Below are 15,314 nucleotides of genomic sequence, written 5' to 3'. Positions count from 1 at the left end.
ATGAGCAACCCACTGGGCCAGCCAAAACAGCGGCGTTAAGACTGATGGTGCTTTTCTGCCCAGGTATCTCCAGTCTGGCTTCCTTCCTGAGTCTGTAATAGGCGACTCTGCCTTCCCGGAGTTCTAAACCTCAGTGAGAAGGGGAACCAGTCCCGTTTACTCTGCACCAAGAGCTGCTGCACCAAGGTGCCGGCACAACCGCTGTGCCGGCCACAAGAGTCACGCTGGCGACCCATGGAGCTCCTCCACTGGGAATCTTCTGCTCCGTGAGTGACCAAAATTTGTCTGAAAATGTGGCATCCTCTCGTTCTCTGAGCTTTCACTGAGAGCTGCAATCCCGAGATGTTAACGATCAGCCATCTTGGATCGTTCTCTAAACGTCTTTTCTTTATGTATTACCCAGCCTTAGGTATTTCTTTATAGCAATACAAAAAACAGCCTACTACACAGAGGGTTAAAATAAGAACAACAGAAATGACTGGGTGATTATTTTGGATTGCTCAACCATGGAAGGCCTTCCTGAAGAGACCTCCTTTAGAGCTACTTTAGTGCCTGATGCATCCAAGTGCCTAACATTTTATGACAAATCAATCATGTGATTTTTAAGCTGAGGTTGCATGACAAGGAGCAGCCAGTCATGTAATGACTGTCTCCCTGGAGAAGTGGTTCTAGATACCCTACTTGGTAGGATGAAAGCCATCACTTCTGGCTCTTCCTTTCCTTTATCACTCCTGTTTTACTTCTCTAACTCTATCACTGGCATCTTAACTTTTACAGTAATGTTTCTCTATAGGACAATTCTAAATGTTGAAAACTAATAAGGTTTATATTAGAGATTACATGCTTATGACTGTGTTGCTGTTTTCTGCACAGCAAAACATGCTGTAGGGCTACCCCTTTTCTTCTCATATCCTCTCTGCAACACTGTCATTCATTTTGCAGTCTGTTCGTACCTGGCACTGTCAAACTTTCTGGTGTAAAGGACCATATTGTAAATGTTTCAGGCAAGTACTCCACTCTGTCATTGTACCATGAAAGCAGCCACAGACAATACATAAATAAAGGAGCTACAAAAAAACTGTATTTGTAAAAACAGATGACAAGCTGTAGTTTGCCAATCCCCATTTATATTATTAAAGATATTTATATTCTACTTATAAAAATAAAATATTATTTATTATAACTCAGCATTTGTATATACATTCTAAAATCTAAAATGCAATTAACAGCACTTACATTATGACTATGTAAATATCATTTCCTAGATAACCCAACAAGTGTGATGTGATTACTTTCTTCTATATGCACCCAGTGCAATGACTAACTCGAATGCCTTTCAAAGTAAAATGCTTCTTCTCTTGCAAAGTATTATGAACTCTACATATGCATAAGCCAGCAATAACAAGTAACAAAACGTGGCCAACTATGTTTCTCATGTACGTCAATCCACTCCCGTATCCCTCTCTTTAGCCAAAGTAAATTCCAGACAAATAATCTTACTTTTGTCTATTGTTTGTGAAAGATTTTCTTAACTTCATCTTTAATTATTCTCTTGAATTTTTCGTTTTGACAATTCTACCTAAAAAACATTTTTTAGAGACATGGTCTCAATCTGTCACCCGGGCTGGAATGCAGTGGTACAATCAGCTCACTGTAGCCTTGAACTCCCAGGCTCAAGTGATCCTCCTGTTTCAGCCTCCTGAGTAGGTGGGACTACAAGAGTGAACTACTATGTCCAGCTGAACAGTTTTATTTTTATATACTTAAGTGTTTCTTTAGCTTTGATTTTCCTTTGGTGTTCTTTTTTTCTTTCTTTTTTTTTCCAGATAGTCTTGCTCCATCATCCAGGCTGGAGTACAGTGGCATGATCTTGGCTCACTACACCCTCTGCCTCCTGGATTCAAGCAATTCTCCAGCCTCAGCCTCCTGAGTAGCTGGGATTATAGGTGCACACCACCATACCTGGCTAATTTTCATATTTTTAGTAGAGACAGGGTTTCATCATGTTGGCCAGGCTGAACTCCTGACCTCAGGTGATTCACTCGTCTTGGCCTCCTAAAGTCCTAGGATTACAGGTGTGAGCCACCATACCCAGTCTGATTTCTCCTTTTTAAAACAGCATCTTGTTCATATTTTATAGGTGCAATATATTCATTGAGGGTATTAAACAGATTAAACAAAAATCTCTCCTATTCCCTAAAATTTCTCTATTTCAGCTAGGGCTAGTTTTCTGTTTATATTGATCCTTTTCTCTTTTGAAATGCAGGTATTCTTTAGATTTAAGAATCAGTGGCCAGGCGCGGTGGATCACGCCTGTAATCCCAGCACTTTGGGAGGCCGAGGCAGGTAGATGACGAGGTCAAGAGATTGAGACCATCCTGGCCAACATGGTGAAACCCCATCTCTACTAAAAGTACAAAAATTAGCTGGGTGCATTGGCATGCAACTATAGTCCCAGCGACTCGGAAGGCTGAGGCACAAGAATCACTTGAACCCAGGAGGCGGAGGTTGCAGTGAGCCGAGACTGCACCACTGCACTCCAGCCTGACGACAGAGCAAGACTCATCTCAAAAAAAAAAAAAAAAGATCAGTGAACAGCGTAGGTCACAGGATGCTCTGCATTCACGGGCATTACTTTACGGCCTATCCACGAGAAGCTGGCTTTTATCTAGGGAACCCAGAAAGGTCAAAACAAAAAGGATCTTAAGCTGTAATACTATACTCACTCTAACCTCTCTCTTTTTTTTTTTTTGAGATGGAGTCTCATTCTATCTCCTAGGCTGAAGTGCAATGGCATGATCTTGGCTCACTGCAACCTCTATCTCCCGGGTTCAAGTGATTCTCCTGCCTCAGCCTCCCAAGTAGCTGGGATTACAGGTGCCGGCTACTATGCTAATTTTTGTATTTTTAGTAGAGATGGGGTTTCATCATGTTGGTCTGGCTGGTCTTGAACTCCTGATCTCAGGTGATCTGCCCACCTCAGCCTCCCAAAGTACTGGACTTGCTTAGGGATGTGAGCCACCGTGCCCAGTCACTCACTCTAACCTCTCTATACTTGCCTTTGTTTAATCTCTTTAGAAAAGAACCTCTAAGGCGGGGTGTAGTGGCTCACGCCTGCAATCCTTGCACTTTGGGAAGCCGAAGTGGGTGGATCACCTGAGGTCAGGAGTTCAACTAAACTAAAAGTACCGTCTCTACTAAAAGTACCAAGTTAGTTGGGCTATAAAAGTACCAAGGTAGTTTGGCGTCGTGGCACATGCCTGTAATCACAGCTACTCAGGAAGCTGAGGCAGGAGAATCACTTTAAGGGAGGGATGGAGGTTGCAGTCAGCCGAGATTACATCATTGCACTTTAGACTGGGCAACAAGAACGAAACTCTGTCTCAAATAAAAAGAAACAAAGAAAGAAAAAGAAAAGAATCCACTAATTTGGACCCTGGCTACAGGTCAGTCTCTATGTAGTGGGTGACACAAATGAGGAGCTTAACTATTCTATATAACATTTTTGGTCATGGCCTCACTTCAGTGTACCACCATACCTATGGTCTACCTGGGGCTCTACTACAGCAGCTCCTTCCATTACCCACAGGTGTCCCTGGCCAATACATTCTTTGCTCCTTTCAGCCATCCAGCATTTTTCTAACTTACTTCTGGCTTTTGGAGGTGGATGAAGACTGGTGTTGTGCTGGAGCTTGCTGTGAAACCACTAATATCCTGAAATCAGCCACTGTGAGAGTATTTATACCACTGAAATTTGCAAACACTAGAATCTCCCTCACACCTCCAGGGAGCCAGTTTACTAGTACACCAAAAAGCCTCGTCTATGCTGACATCCCTTCTCTGTCTCTTCTTTCTTTGTGGGGGTTTAGACCATTTCAAGTCATTTATTATAAATTTAACAGAGTTGGAAAGGAAAGAAAGGACATTACCATCTTTGCTCAGTCTGCCATCTTTAACCAGAAACCTGTTTTTCTTTTTTTTTTGGAGACAGGGTCTCTGACACTCAGGCTGCGGTGCAGTGGCATGATCTCCGCTCAATGCAACCTCCACCTCCCGGGTTCAAGTGATTCTCCTGCCTCACCCTCACAAGTAGCTGGGATTACTTCCAAGTAGCTGGTCAGTGCCTGCCACCACACCCAGCTAATTTTTGTATTTTTAGTAGAAATGAGGTTTCACTATGTTGGCCAGGCTGGTCTCGAACTCCTGACCTCAAGTGACCTGCTCACCTCAGCCTCCCAAAGTGCTGGGATTACAGGTTTGAGTCACTGCGCCCCACCTTTTTTTCCCTAAAAAAGGGTTGCATTATAGTTAAGATGCACTGCTGGACATAATGGCTCACACCTGTAATCCCAGCACTTTGGGAGGCCATGGTGGGAAGATCAGAAGGTCAGGAGTTCAAGACCAGGCATGGTGGCAGGCATCTGTAGTGCCAGCTACTTGGGAGGCTGACGCAGGAGAAATTGCTTGAACCAGGAGGCAAAGGTTGCAGTGAGCCCAGATCATGCTATTCCACTCCAGCCTGGGTGATGCAGCAAGACTGTTTCAAAAAAATAAAATTAAGGCCAGGTGTGGTGGCTCACGCCATAATCCCAGCACTTTGAGAGGCCAAAGCGGGTGGATCACCTGAGGTCAGGCATTCAAGATGAGCATGGCGAACATGGCGAAACCCTGCCTCTACTAAAAATACAAAAATTAGCCAGGTGTGGTGGCATGCACCAGTAACCCAGTTACTCAGGAGGCTGAGTCAAGAGAAACGCTTGAACCTGAGAGGGGGAGGTTGCGGGGAACTGAGATTGCGCCATTGCACTCCAGCCTTGGAGACAAGAAGGAGACTCTGTCTCTAAATAAATAAATAAAATTTTAAAAATATGTACTATATAGCAGTACACAGTACGTTTAGTGGTACTTACAGTGGCACATTTCAAAGAGGTGGTGCACAGAACAAATCTCTTACCTGCATATCCAATTCGTGGCATCTTTGAGCAATTTCTTCCTTTGCTGACAAAGCTTCATTTAGTTCCTCTGTAGTTTTCTTCAGCTGGTTAGAAACAAAGAGATAAACATTTCAATCTGAAGTGGCAGCAATTAATAATTCATATGTTCAACACAGAATTAAAACATTTCCCCGCTTTCTTTCCTGAAGAGAAAAGGATGCAGGGGGAAATCAAGAATCCTGTGCAAGAGTACAAAGACAGCACTTTTAACTTAATTTATTTTACTCTAAGTCCTGTCGTTTCTGTCATTTGATTTTGGCTCATTCTGTCTATCAAGTTTTCTTATGCATCTTCTTTGATCTAGACTATTTGATTCTTGTAAAGTTGATCCTTTAATAACTGAGAAATTTTTCCATTGTAAAATATGTAAGTGCTAAAGGAATAGGGGTTTTAATTGTTAAAATATGTAGCTAGACATTTTAATACAAATGTTTTAGTCATATTAAAACCTTATTCTGGGGTAAGGGGAAGGAGAGCATTAGAACAAATACCTAATGTGTGCAGGGCTTAAAACTAAAGCATGGGTTAAAATTGCAACATGTCCAAAGGTTTTCCTGAAAAACATTTAGAAACTATGGGGAAAAAGTAAAAGAAGACAAACAATACAAAGATTTCTATTCCTGTATTGCGAAAGATGTCCAAAATAGCTTGAACACAGAATCTGACAGTGTAATTAACACTTCATTAAGAAGCGATATTTAGAAGTACAAAGTAACTTTTCTGTTAAAATCACAAAAATACACTGCAGGATTCCTTTAAAAATATAGTTTAATTATTCTTTACTTCACAGAAATGAGGGGTGGAATTGAGAAGATATCTTCAACTGACAAAAGGAAATAAAAGTAAGTATCTTTTGTATTACATATAAATCATAAAAATAAATTTATATCATTTTCCAGGAATTTGACATGGCTTTTTCCTAGAAAACGACAACTGTATATTTCATTTTCCTAGATGATATGAATTTATTCTTATAATTCACATAATCATAAGAAGTTATAACATCTATTGTGTTAAATGTGGCACATTGTTATCACTAACAGAAAAATAAAAATTTATGACTAGAAAACAGGAGTCACAATAAACTTAAAAGATTAACCTATTTTAAAGTAGGTTATGCAATGGCACTTTAATTGCAACTGCATTTTATTATAAATTATAAACAATTATAAATGTAAATTTCATTAGTAAAACAGCATATATTCTTAAAAATTTAGGTAAAATATAAAGAATTACATCAATATAATCCAAAAGCAATTTTAATCCATTCTTCTCATTAACATCTGAAGCTTATCCTTTTCAACTTTTCATGAATAAAAACAAGGTAAAATTATATACCTGGCGATCGAGGTCAACATAGGCATCATTTCCAGCAGAGACAGGAGATTCTTTACTCATCAGCTGAAATTAAGATTTAAATGAATATAACTATGCAGCAAAAAAGACATCCTAAATAAAATACTTAACACAAGAAAATGAACACCCAGCCACTACAGAATTATAAAAATTGAAATGAAAACACACACATAAAACACTTTATGTTAACGCTTTTGAGTCTGGAACTTTTTTTGTCCCCACTCCAGACTAATGCTTTCATTTAAAATTAGAGGGTTATCAGCACAGTAAGACAGGGTGAGAGAAAAAAAAAAAGGAAATAACATAATAAATTAAGTCTAAATTCTGATGTTCATTTTCACTGCAAGCCTAGCCATAAGAATCTAGTATCACTTATTCTCATCAAAAAAACGACAAGTCTTTAAAGTTAAAATGTGGCTACATACTTAAAAATAGTGACTTCTCGCCGGGTGCGGTGGCTCAAGCCTGTAATCCCAGCACTTGGGGAGGCCAAGGCAGGTGGATCACGAGGTCAAGAGATCAAGACCATCCTGGTCAATACGGTGAAACCCTGTCTCTACTAAAAATACAAGAAATTAGCTGGGCGTGGTGGCGCGTGCCTGTAATCCCAGCTACTCAAGAGGCTGAGGCAGGAGAATTGCCTGAACCCAGGAGGTGGAGGGTGTGGTGAGCCGAGACCACGCCATTCACTCCAGCCTAGGTAACAAGAGTGAAACTGTCTCAAAAAAAAAAATAGTGACTTCTCAGTAAAAATAGCAACACCATTTCTAAAGAATAAATGAAGACATCAATAATTAGCCAAAATGATTGGCTACTGTTTAATGATAACACACACACACACTAACTCCCTAACCCTTATGGTGCAAAGAAAGAAGATCCAGAGATTTTCTGGATCTCTGGGGAGAAGGGAACAGAATTCTGGTTATTACAACTGTTAGGGAGAGACTCAAATGGCCCCCATCTTCTATTGTTCCCTTCTTGTACTCTGTTTTAAGAACAAAAGGGAGAGGGGCAGTCAGTAATGTGGGGATGTATAGCTGGGTGTGGTGGTACATGCCTCTATTTCCAGCTACTTGGGAGGCTGGGGTGGGAGGAATGCTTGAGACCAGGAGTTGGTGGCTACACTGAATTGTGATCACACCTGTGAATAGCCACTGCACTCTAGCCTAGGTAATGTAACAAGACCACATCTCTTAAAAGAAAAAGAGACATAGGGATATACTGTTGAGATCTTGTGATTCCAACAACAGCTCTCAATAAAAATCTAGGTATCCTATTCTGAGCACAACCATCTCACTCATCCTAGGCCTCTCATTTAATTTTATCTGTTCCTCAACATCAGTAAGTCTTCTGGTCCCCATCCTTCAGTACTTTCTCCTTGTCCTTCAGTCTTAGCCCATCATTGTTTTACTTTTTCCCTCACTTAGCTCAGACTTGATAGTGAACACTGTTGATTTTGCTCACCTAAAGTTTACTCCTGTTTCTTCTGCTAACATTGTCTACCCTTGGGAATTGTCCCCTCTCTACTTTAGATTCCTAGGTTCATCATTTGTTTATCCAATTATTTTCTCTAGATTTCATGTCCTTCTACGACTTTTGTCAATATCCTCAACTCTCCTCTTACCTTATTTATTTTTTACTGGCAAAATCTCAATCCAAGATTAATCCAACTGCAACTACTTACATGCTACCTATACCCTGACTGCTAAAGTCATCCCACGGTATAGATGGGGAACTGGTTCTAGGACTCAGGCATATATCAACATGCACACACACTCAAGCCCCACAGGCAGCCCTGAAGAACCTGCTTATGTGAAAAGCTGCCCCTGTGGGATGTGGGTTTCACATCCTGCAAATAATGTATATTACATCTGTGTTTGGCTGAGAAAAACTGCATAAAAGTAGACCTGTGCAATCCAAACCTGCAGAAAAGTAGATATGTGTTGTTTAAGGGTCAAGTCTACTGAGGGTAAAAAAATTTGACAAACCACAAAACTGGTGTCACTAATAATAAGTTTCCAATCTCAACGGGACCTTCAATGCTGCTCAAAAAGTATAGCTAATAGGCCAAGCGCAGTGGCTCACACCTGTAATCCCAGCACTTTGGAAGGCCAAGGCTGATGGATCACGAGTCAGCAGTTCGAGACCAGCATGGCCAATATGGTGAAACCCTGTCTCTACTAAAAATACAAAAATTAGCTGGGCCTCATGACACACACCTGTAGTCCCAGCTGCTTGGGAGGCCGAGGCAGGAGAATCGCTTGAACCCAGGAGGCAGAGGTTGCAGTGAGCTGAGATCAGGCCAACTGCACTTCAGCCTGGGCAACAGAACAAGACTCTGTCTCAAAAAATAATAATAATAATTGCTGTTTTCCCCAGCCAGCAGCCTCATTTTCATCAGAGATTATTCCACACTGTTCTTGTTTCTCAAACCTCACCAACTCACCTACATTCATCATCAGACTATCTTGCCTCCAGATAAAAATTTCCCACATCCTAACTTATAAACTTAGTGACAGGCATGCCCACTCCTTCCTTTCTTCATTTCTGTTACAACACAAGGCCTCTTCTTCTCACCCAAGGCTAATCCCCCACTGTGCTTTCAGCTTTGTCTCTTCCAGCATCTCCTATGAGACTTACACTTTGTGAGGCAACAGACCATGTCTATCCTTTTCATGGTTGTATCCCTAGTGCTGACTACAGTGCCTGGTACATACTGGGTACTCAATAAGTATATGCTAAATGAATAAAATGAATATGTAAATAAGAGACATATAACCAATTTTTAAAATCTAATTGGGATTCTATTTTATATACAACTTTATATCTTATTCTGATCATTTGACATTTAAATTTCTTTCCTTCTGTCCTAAGCTATCCTTTTACACTTTTTAATCAACTATATGTTATTCCATCACATGGACGTACCACAATTTAAACACTAGCTTACCAATGGATAGACACTGTTTTCACATTTCTGTTAACATGAAATAGTTTGATAAACATTGTTGTGTCCAGTCTTGGTCTGAGTTTTTAAATAATTCCTTGGGATAGATTCACAGAAAGTCAAGTGGTCACAGATTTAATTTTAAAAACATTCCTGGTTATAGATATAACACCTGTCATTATAGAAAAATATAAAAATATAGAAAAGTGTAAAGAAAATTCAGCTATTTGGAGAGTTAACATTAAGTAAGTTTGTTTTCCCTCACCTTAATTTTTAACAGATATGGGATCATTTTGTTCATGTGCTTTGTATCTACCTTTTTAAACCTAATATGAGCTTTCCCTTATATCATTAAATATTTTTCAAAGATATGCTTCAATGCCTATGCAATATGCCAGTATACTGTTACACCATAATTTATTTATCCATTGCCCTACTGCTGGGTAGTTATTTCTATTGCTTCAGTACTAGGAAACAATACCAAAGCACACTATATTGAGAAGATACAGCACAATGGTTACAGGTATGGGCTCTGGATTCAGACTGCTTACACATGAGTGCTACCTCTGTCACTACTTCCTGTGTAAACCTGAGCAAGTTACTCAAACTCTGTTTCAGTTTCCTTTTATAAAATGAAGACAATAATTATACCTCACAGGATTGTAGTGAATTTTCCTCTTTACCGTGATAAATATATGTAACAAAATTTGTCGTTTTAACCATTTTAAGTATAAATTTGGAGGCATTAATGGCAAGTGTACTGAATTTTAAATGAGCTAACAAATGGAAATTGCTTAGTCACAGTCCGATGTAGCACACAGTAGATGCTAGATAAATGGTTCTTACGACTATTATTATATATCTTTGTATTTTACATTTTTTTAAAGGATAAATTCCTAAAAGTAGAATTACAGATCAACAATAAGGCAGAATGGTTGGCGGTTCTCTTATTCTTTTCCCTGTTCTTGCTTAGTAACAGAATTCTGAAATTTTTGTTGGGTCTATACTATCTAGAATAAGGACCCCATTTTCCAAACTCCCCCATGTGGCTAGGTGGATAATACCTGGCAAACAGGAGTGAGAATTCCTGCAAATTTACTTGCAGGAGGTGGATAACCCTTTTCTCAATCCTTCCTGCTGGCTGGAAATATAAATGTGAAAGCCAGCACTGAACCACTAGCTGGGAATCATGTATTAAGAATGGCACAGCAGCAAGATAAAAGAAAGCTGAGTTCCTGATGACTATAGAGGCTCCAGGACCACCAACCCAGGACCACTGGAGAGCCAATTAAACTCTTATCTTGCTTGAGTAACTGATGTTTTGGTATTTTAACATGACCAAATCTAATCTTATATAATATAAAAAGGGATAACATTTTAAAAAGATGTATCAGTTTTCACGCCTGCCATCAGTGCTGACCGCTAAGCCAATGAACTCTTTAAAAGCTCTGCTGGGTAATAAAGAATTTCCCTAGAGATAGGAGTTGTCTGCTATTCATAGTGGGCCCCTAGATAGTTTAAGCTAAAGAGATGACTCCAGATGGGAGCTGGCCACTCCAGAAAGACCAATCATGTAATTATAAGGTTGGGGCTTTGTTATCGACCTGACCTCTGGGAAACAAAGAAGGCTGAAAACTGATTTAGACATCATGGTAACTGATTCAATCAAACATACCCATGTAATGAAACCCCAATAAAGATTCTGGATATAAAAGCTCAGGTGAGCTTCTCTGGTTGGCAATACCCTGCATACTACTTCCATGGAGTGGGGACAAAAGAAACTGCATTTGGGACCTTCCCTGACCTTACCCTATGCATGTTTTGGTTTAACAGAAACTTAAAAATTCAGAAACACATTTAATTTGATTTGTATCTATTTGCTATAATAAAGCTGTTATCACTCCTGACTTCTGTGAATTGTTCTAGTAAATTACAGAATGTGCGGGGACAGTGGGAATCCTTGAATTTGTAGGCAGTTGGTCATATGATAGGGCAGCCTGGAGACCCTTGAGCCTGGAGCCGGCCTCTGAACTATGGGCAGTCTGTGGAGAGTGATGCCTTTAAATCTGTGAAGTTTAGCCCAACTTTGGGCCGTTGGTGTCAGAAGTCATCGTGAAGAGGTTTTAGGCACAACTTCATCTTAATTTGTATTTAATTAAATATTTTTCATGTTTGTCTTTTGTATTTTTCTATGTTAGGTGCATAATTCATGTCCTGCATACACTTTTCTATTTCTCTTAAGGGTTTCTTCCACTGCTTTTATGATTAAAACATTCTCACATCCTAAACTCGACCAGCTATTAGGCTTTATTTCATTTTTACTTTTACAGTTTTATGTTTTACTTTTTTTTTAAATGGAGTTTCGCTCTGTCACCCAGGCTGGAGTACAGTGGCGCTATCTTGGCTCACTGCACCCTCCAGCTCCCAGGTTCAAACAATTCTCTTGCCTCAGCCTCCCAAGTAGCTGAGACTACAGGCATGTGCTACCATGCTCAGCTAGTTTTTTGTATTTTTAGTAGAGATAGGGTTTCACCATGTTAGCCAGGATGGTCTCAATCTCCTGACCTCGTGATCCACCTGCCTCGGCCTCCCAAAGTGCTGGGATTACAGGCGTGAGCCACCGTACCTGGCCTATGTTTTACATTTAAAACATAAATATTCATCTAGAAATTGCTTTGGGTATGGTGGCAGGTAAAGATCCATTTTCTGCCAAACAGGAAAGCACCAGTTCAGTGTGAGGAAGACTGCTGGTTTAAGATAGATATTATTTATTATTAGCTTTCGCAATTAGTCTGCTATTACTATTTCATTAAGGGCACTTTAAAAATTAGGAATAGTTATATCTATACCTGCAAAATAAATGTTTAAGATTTAAATAAAACTGAAAAATTTAAATGAGTATAATTTTTTAGAAAAAAAAAGAGAAGTTCTATCATAAATGTAAAGTAAAAACTTTAAAAATGAGCATGAGAATCTCATGATTTTCTACTTCATATTATTTATAAATATGTTCACTCCTTTAATTTTTCATAAACTATAAGCATGAAGGTCCAACATACCTCCTGAATGGCTGTCATGACAACATGTTGAACAGATTCTTCCATCATCATAATGGCTTGGATGTACTCTGAAAACAAGAACAATCTGGAATGTCACCATTCAAGTTAAAAATGGTCAAGGGAGTCAAAGCTCATACTTCATAAATTCTTGTAAGTTGTTTCCTTGTGTTTTGATTCCTCCTAGGAATCCCTCATACACAATTAAATATATTGCCATTGGTGAAGTCCAAACATCGCACTATTTATCTGTCTTTAAGATCTTTTCTTCTCTTGTAACCATTCCTTCTAAAGTTGAGGCTACAGCTATAGTCAGAGGAATGGAATATCGGCATGAGTATGTGCTAATGTAAAACGATGAAATGATAAAGCCTGAAGCCAGGAGGGGAAAAACTCCATATTACTTTTTTCTAAAATCTAAAAACTATCTTTCACATTACTCTTTGCTACAGAAAAAAAAAAAACCTTTGAACTCTGTGCTTTATTCTTATGTGACATCAAAGTGCTGCACTGTGTTTTATTTCTGCCTTAATATTTACTACTACAGAAAACAAAACAAAAAAACAAAGCTGAGAGCTGCTTAGGACAAAGAATTGAGATAAATTTAAGATACAAATTGAAACCATAGTTAAACAAATATTGTAAAATTCTGGGTTTTAAAATAATTACTGACTGGTCTAAGGGTAGTGAGTTAATACAATTGACTGTTCAGTTACAGACAGAACTCCTTGTTCTACTACTTCCGCCTTCTCACAAAGGCACCTGACTAGTCAAAAACAAAAATAAATGATCCACACCTCCAGGAAGCTAAAGGAGCAACTGCATCAAACTCATCCTCCACTGCCAAAAAATAGAAAGATCTCTTTGTTATCAGTAATCACAAAGTTGAAAATAATTTCCTGCCTTCTAAAAAAGCCTTGGAAGTAGTTTCCATTTCCGAATCCAACAATGGATTACAAAAAAGTGGCATTAAGGATAAAAAGGCAATAGTTCAGGTGGATTCCAACAAATATATTAAATATGTCACAATAAGAAACATGTAAGGGAGGCTGAGGCGGGTGGGTTACTTCAGGTCAGGAGTTCAGAACCAGCCTGGCCAATATGGTATAACCCCATCTCTATTAAAAATACAAAAATTAGCCAGGTGTGGTGGTGGGCAACTGTAATCCCAGCGACTGGGAGGCTGAGACAGAAGAACTGCTTGAACCCAGGAGGCAGAGGTTGCAGTGAGCCAAGATCACGCCACTGCACTCCAGCCTGGGCGACAAGAGTGAAACTCCAACTCAAAAAAAAAAAAAAAGAAAAAAGAAAAATATAAAAAGGCAATTAGGAAATTTTAGGCTACCTCTCCAATCCCACACACATCCAAACAACATGCATAAAAAAGATCTCACTCCTTGAGGTAATATACGAAGGGGGTCTTACAATGAAACTGTCAAAGTCCTCTTTTGATAAGAGATTCATGTATTTGGAATGACAACTGTAACCCTCCGTCCAATAGAGAATTTAAATTAATAAGGTATTTTTACAATACTATTAAATTATGACTTCTGATTAATGCCAAAGCTTTAGTTTATCAAAAACATGTTTTTAAGGAAGTATTGTCCTAAGGCTACTTGTACCCAATCAATTGTTGGGTAAGTACAAATAATCATAAGACAACTAAATCACAGGGACTGTTCTTAGGCCAATGATAGGAATATATCATAACTTAATCACTATTTAGACAAAAAAGAATTCTTTAGTTTGAGCTCAATTTTTTGTTTCATTTTTTTAATGAGAATCACCCTATGAGTGTTGGAATACAAAAAGGGAACTTTTAGATGTTCTGTTCAAAAGTATTGAACATAGAATTCAAAGGCTATGGAGAAACCAGCATAGAGAGGATGACTAAATAGCTCTCAAAGTAAGACAATGAACATGGAAAAGAAGCAGCCACACTAATAATGGGAAAGAGAGTTTAATGACAGCCTATTGAAAGTGAAGGAAATAAGAGTGGACTCGAGGGGTGAGGGGTTAGTAGGTGTGAGAGGGGAAGCGTTAGTTAAGAAGCGGTGTTGCCACGTCAAGGCCCTTCCCCGCGAACACCGTAAAATGCTAAATGATAAAATGATGATGAGAGCTACATTACTGTACAGTTTTTTAAATTAAAAAATTATAAATCTTTAAAAGTACAAAATACAAATGATATACTATCACTGGGTGTGTGTCTATGAGGCAATGCTGGAGGATGAGGTGTGCTATGTGAGGGAGCTTATCCTGAACCCTTCACTGTCTAAAATTCACAGCATAGTTTATCATAGGGAGGATAAAGTTTAAATGGGGAAGAAACATGAGTTTTTGTCCTTGTCTAGCCTCTCACAACTAGAAATTATTGGGCAAGTCACATAACACTTATGAGTCTCAGCTTCCAAGTCTGTAAAAAGCATCTTTTGGTACCAGACAGAAGGGAAATAATAAATATTATTATTAGTGTGTCTTCTACTACTACTCTTTGTTTTTTCAAACTTAACACCATTTTATTTGCCCCAATTTGAGAAGACAGCCAAGACAAATGTGCACTGAGTCAACGTCCCTAGCAGATGTTCTTCACATCTTCTAATTAGGAAACATATTTAAACATAAACTCCTTTTTATCTCTATAGTGCTTTATGGAGTACGAAGTGCGTGTGTGTGTGTGCACATGCACATGCGCGCGCGCGCACACACACACACAAATTTTCATACATGACAACCAACTTTTACATCCTTATTCTGACAACCAGCTTTTACAGCCTTATTCTGCAGACAAGGACACAAGCAAAGTATTTCATTCTAAGTGAGTCAGGAAGTAAATGGCGGAACTGCTTTTGTGAGTTTTATATTATATATCACAAATATGCAGTGACAGCTAATGTTTAACCACTCAGACACTCATGTACTTGATCTCAGCACTCTACTGTGTTCCTGAGAGGAGAAGGT

General features: G+C 39.0%; 1 protein-coding gene across 3 annotated transcripts in view; it reads right to left on the bottom strand.

Annotated features, from left to right (window-relative positions):
• The window catches only part of HOOK3 (hook microtubule tethering protein 3), a 132,831-nt gene that overhangs the window by 68,568 nt on the left and 48,949 nt on the right, over positions 1 to 15,314 (bottom strand). For all 3 annotated transcript variants that reach the window (XM_035270455.3, XM_078347654.1, XM_078347655.1), the window contains exons 6-8: positions 12,357 to 12,424; positions 6,333 to 6,395; positions 4,955 to 5,038 (exon numbers count right to left, since the gene is read on the bottom strand). In XM_035270455.3, the coding sequence (XP_035126346.1) occupies positions 4,955 to 5,038; positions 6,333 to 6,395; positions 12,357 to 12,424 (215 nt within the window). The remainder of the gene's footprint in view (positions 1 to 4,954; positions 5,039 to 6,332; positions 6,396 to 12,356; positions 12,425 to 15,314) is intronic.

This window comes from Callithrix jacchus, chromosome 13 (assembly GCF_049354715.1).
Source record: "Callithrix jacchus isolate 240 chromosome 13, calJac240_pri, whole genome shotgun sequence".
Taxonomy (NCBI): domain Eukaryota; kingdom Metazoa; phylum Chordata; class Mammalia; order Primates; family Cebidae; genus Callithrix; species Callithrix jacchus.
The sequence above is the reverse complement of the archived record's forward strand: the minus strand, read 5'-3'. Positions and strand labels throughout refer to the sequence as shown.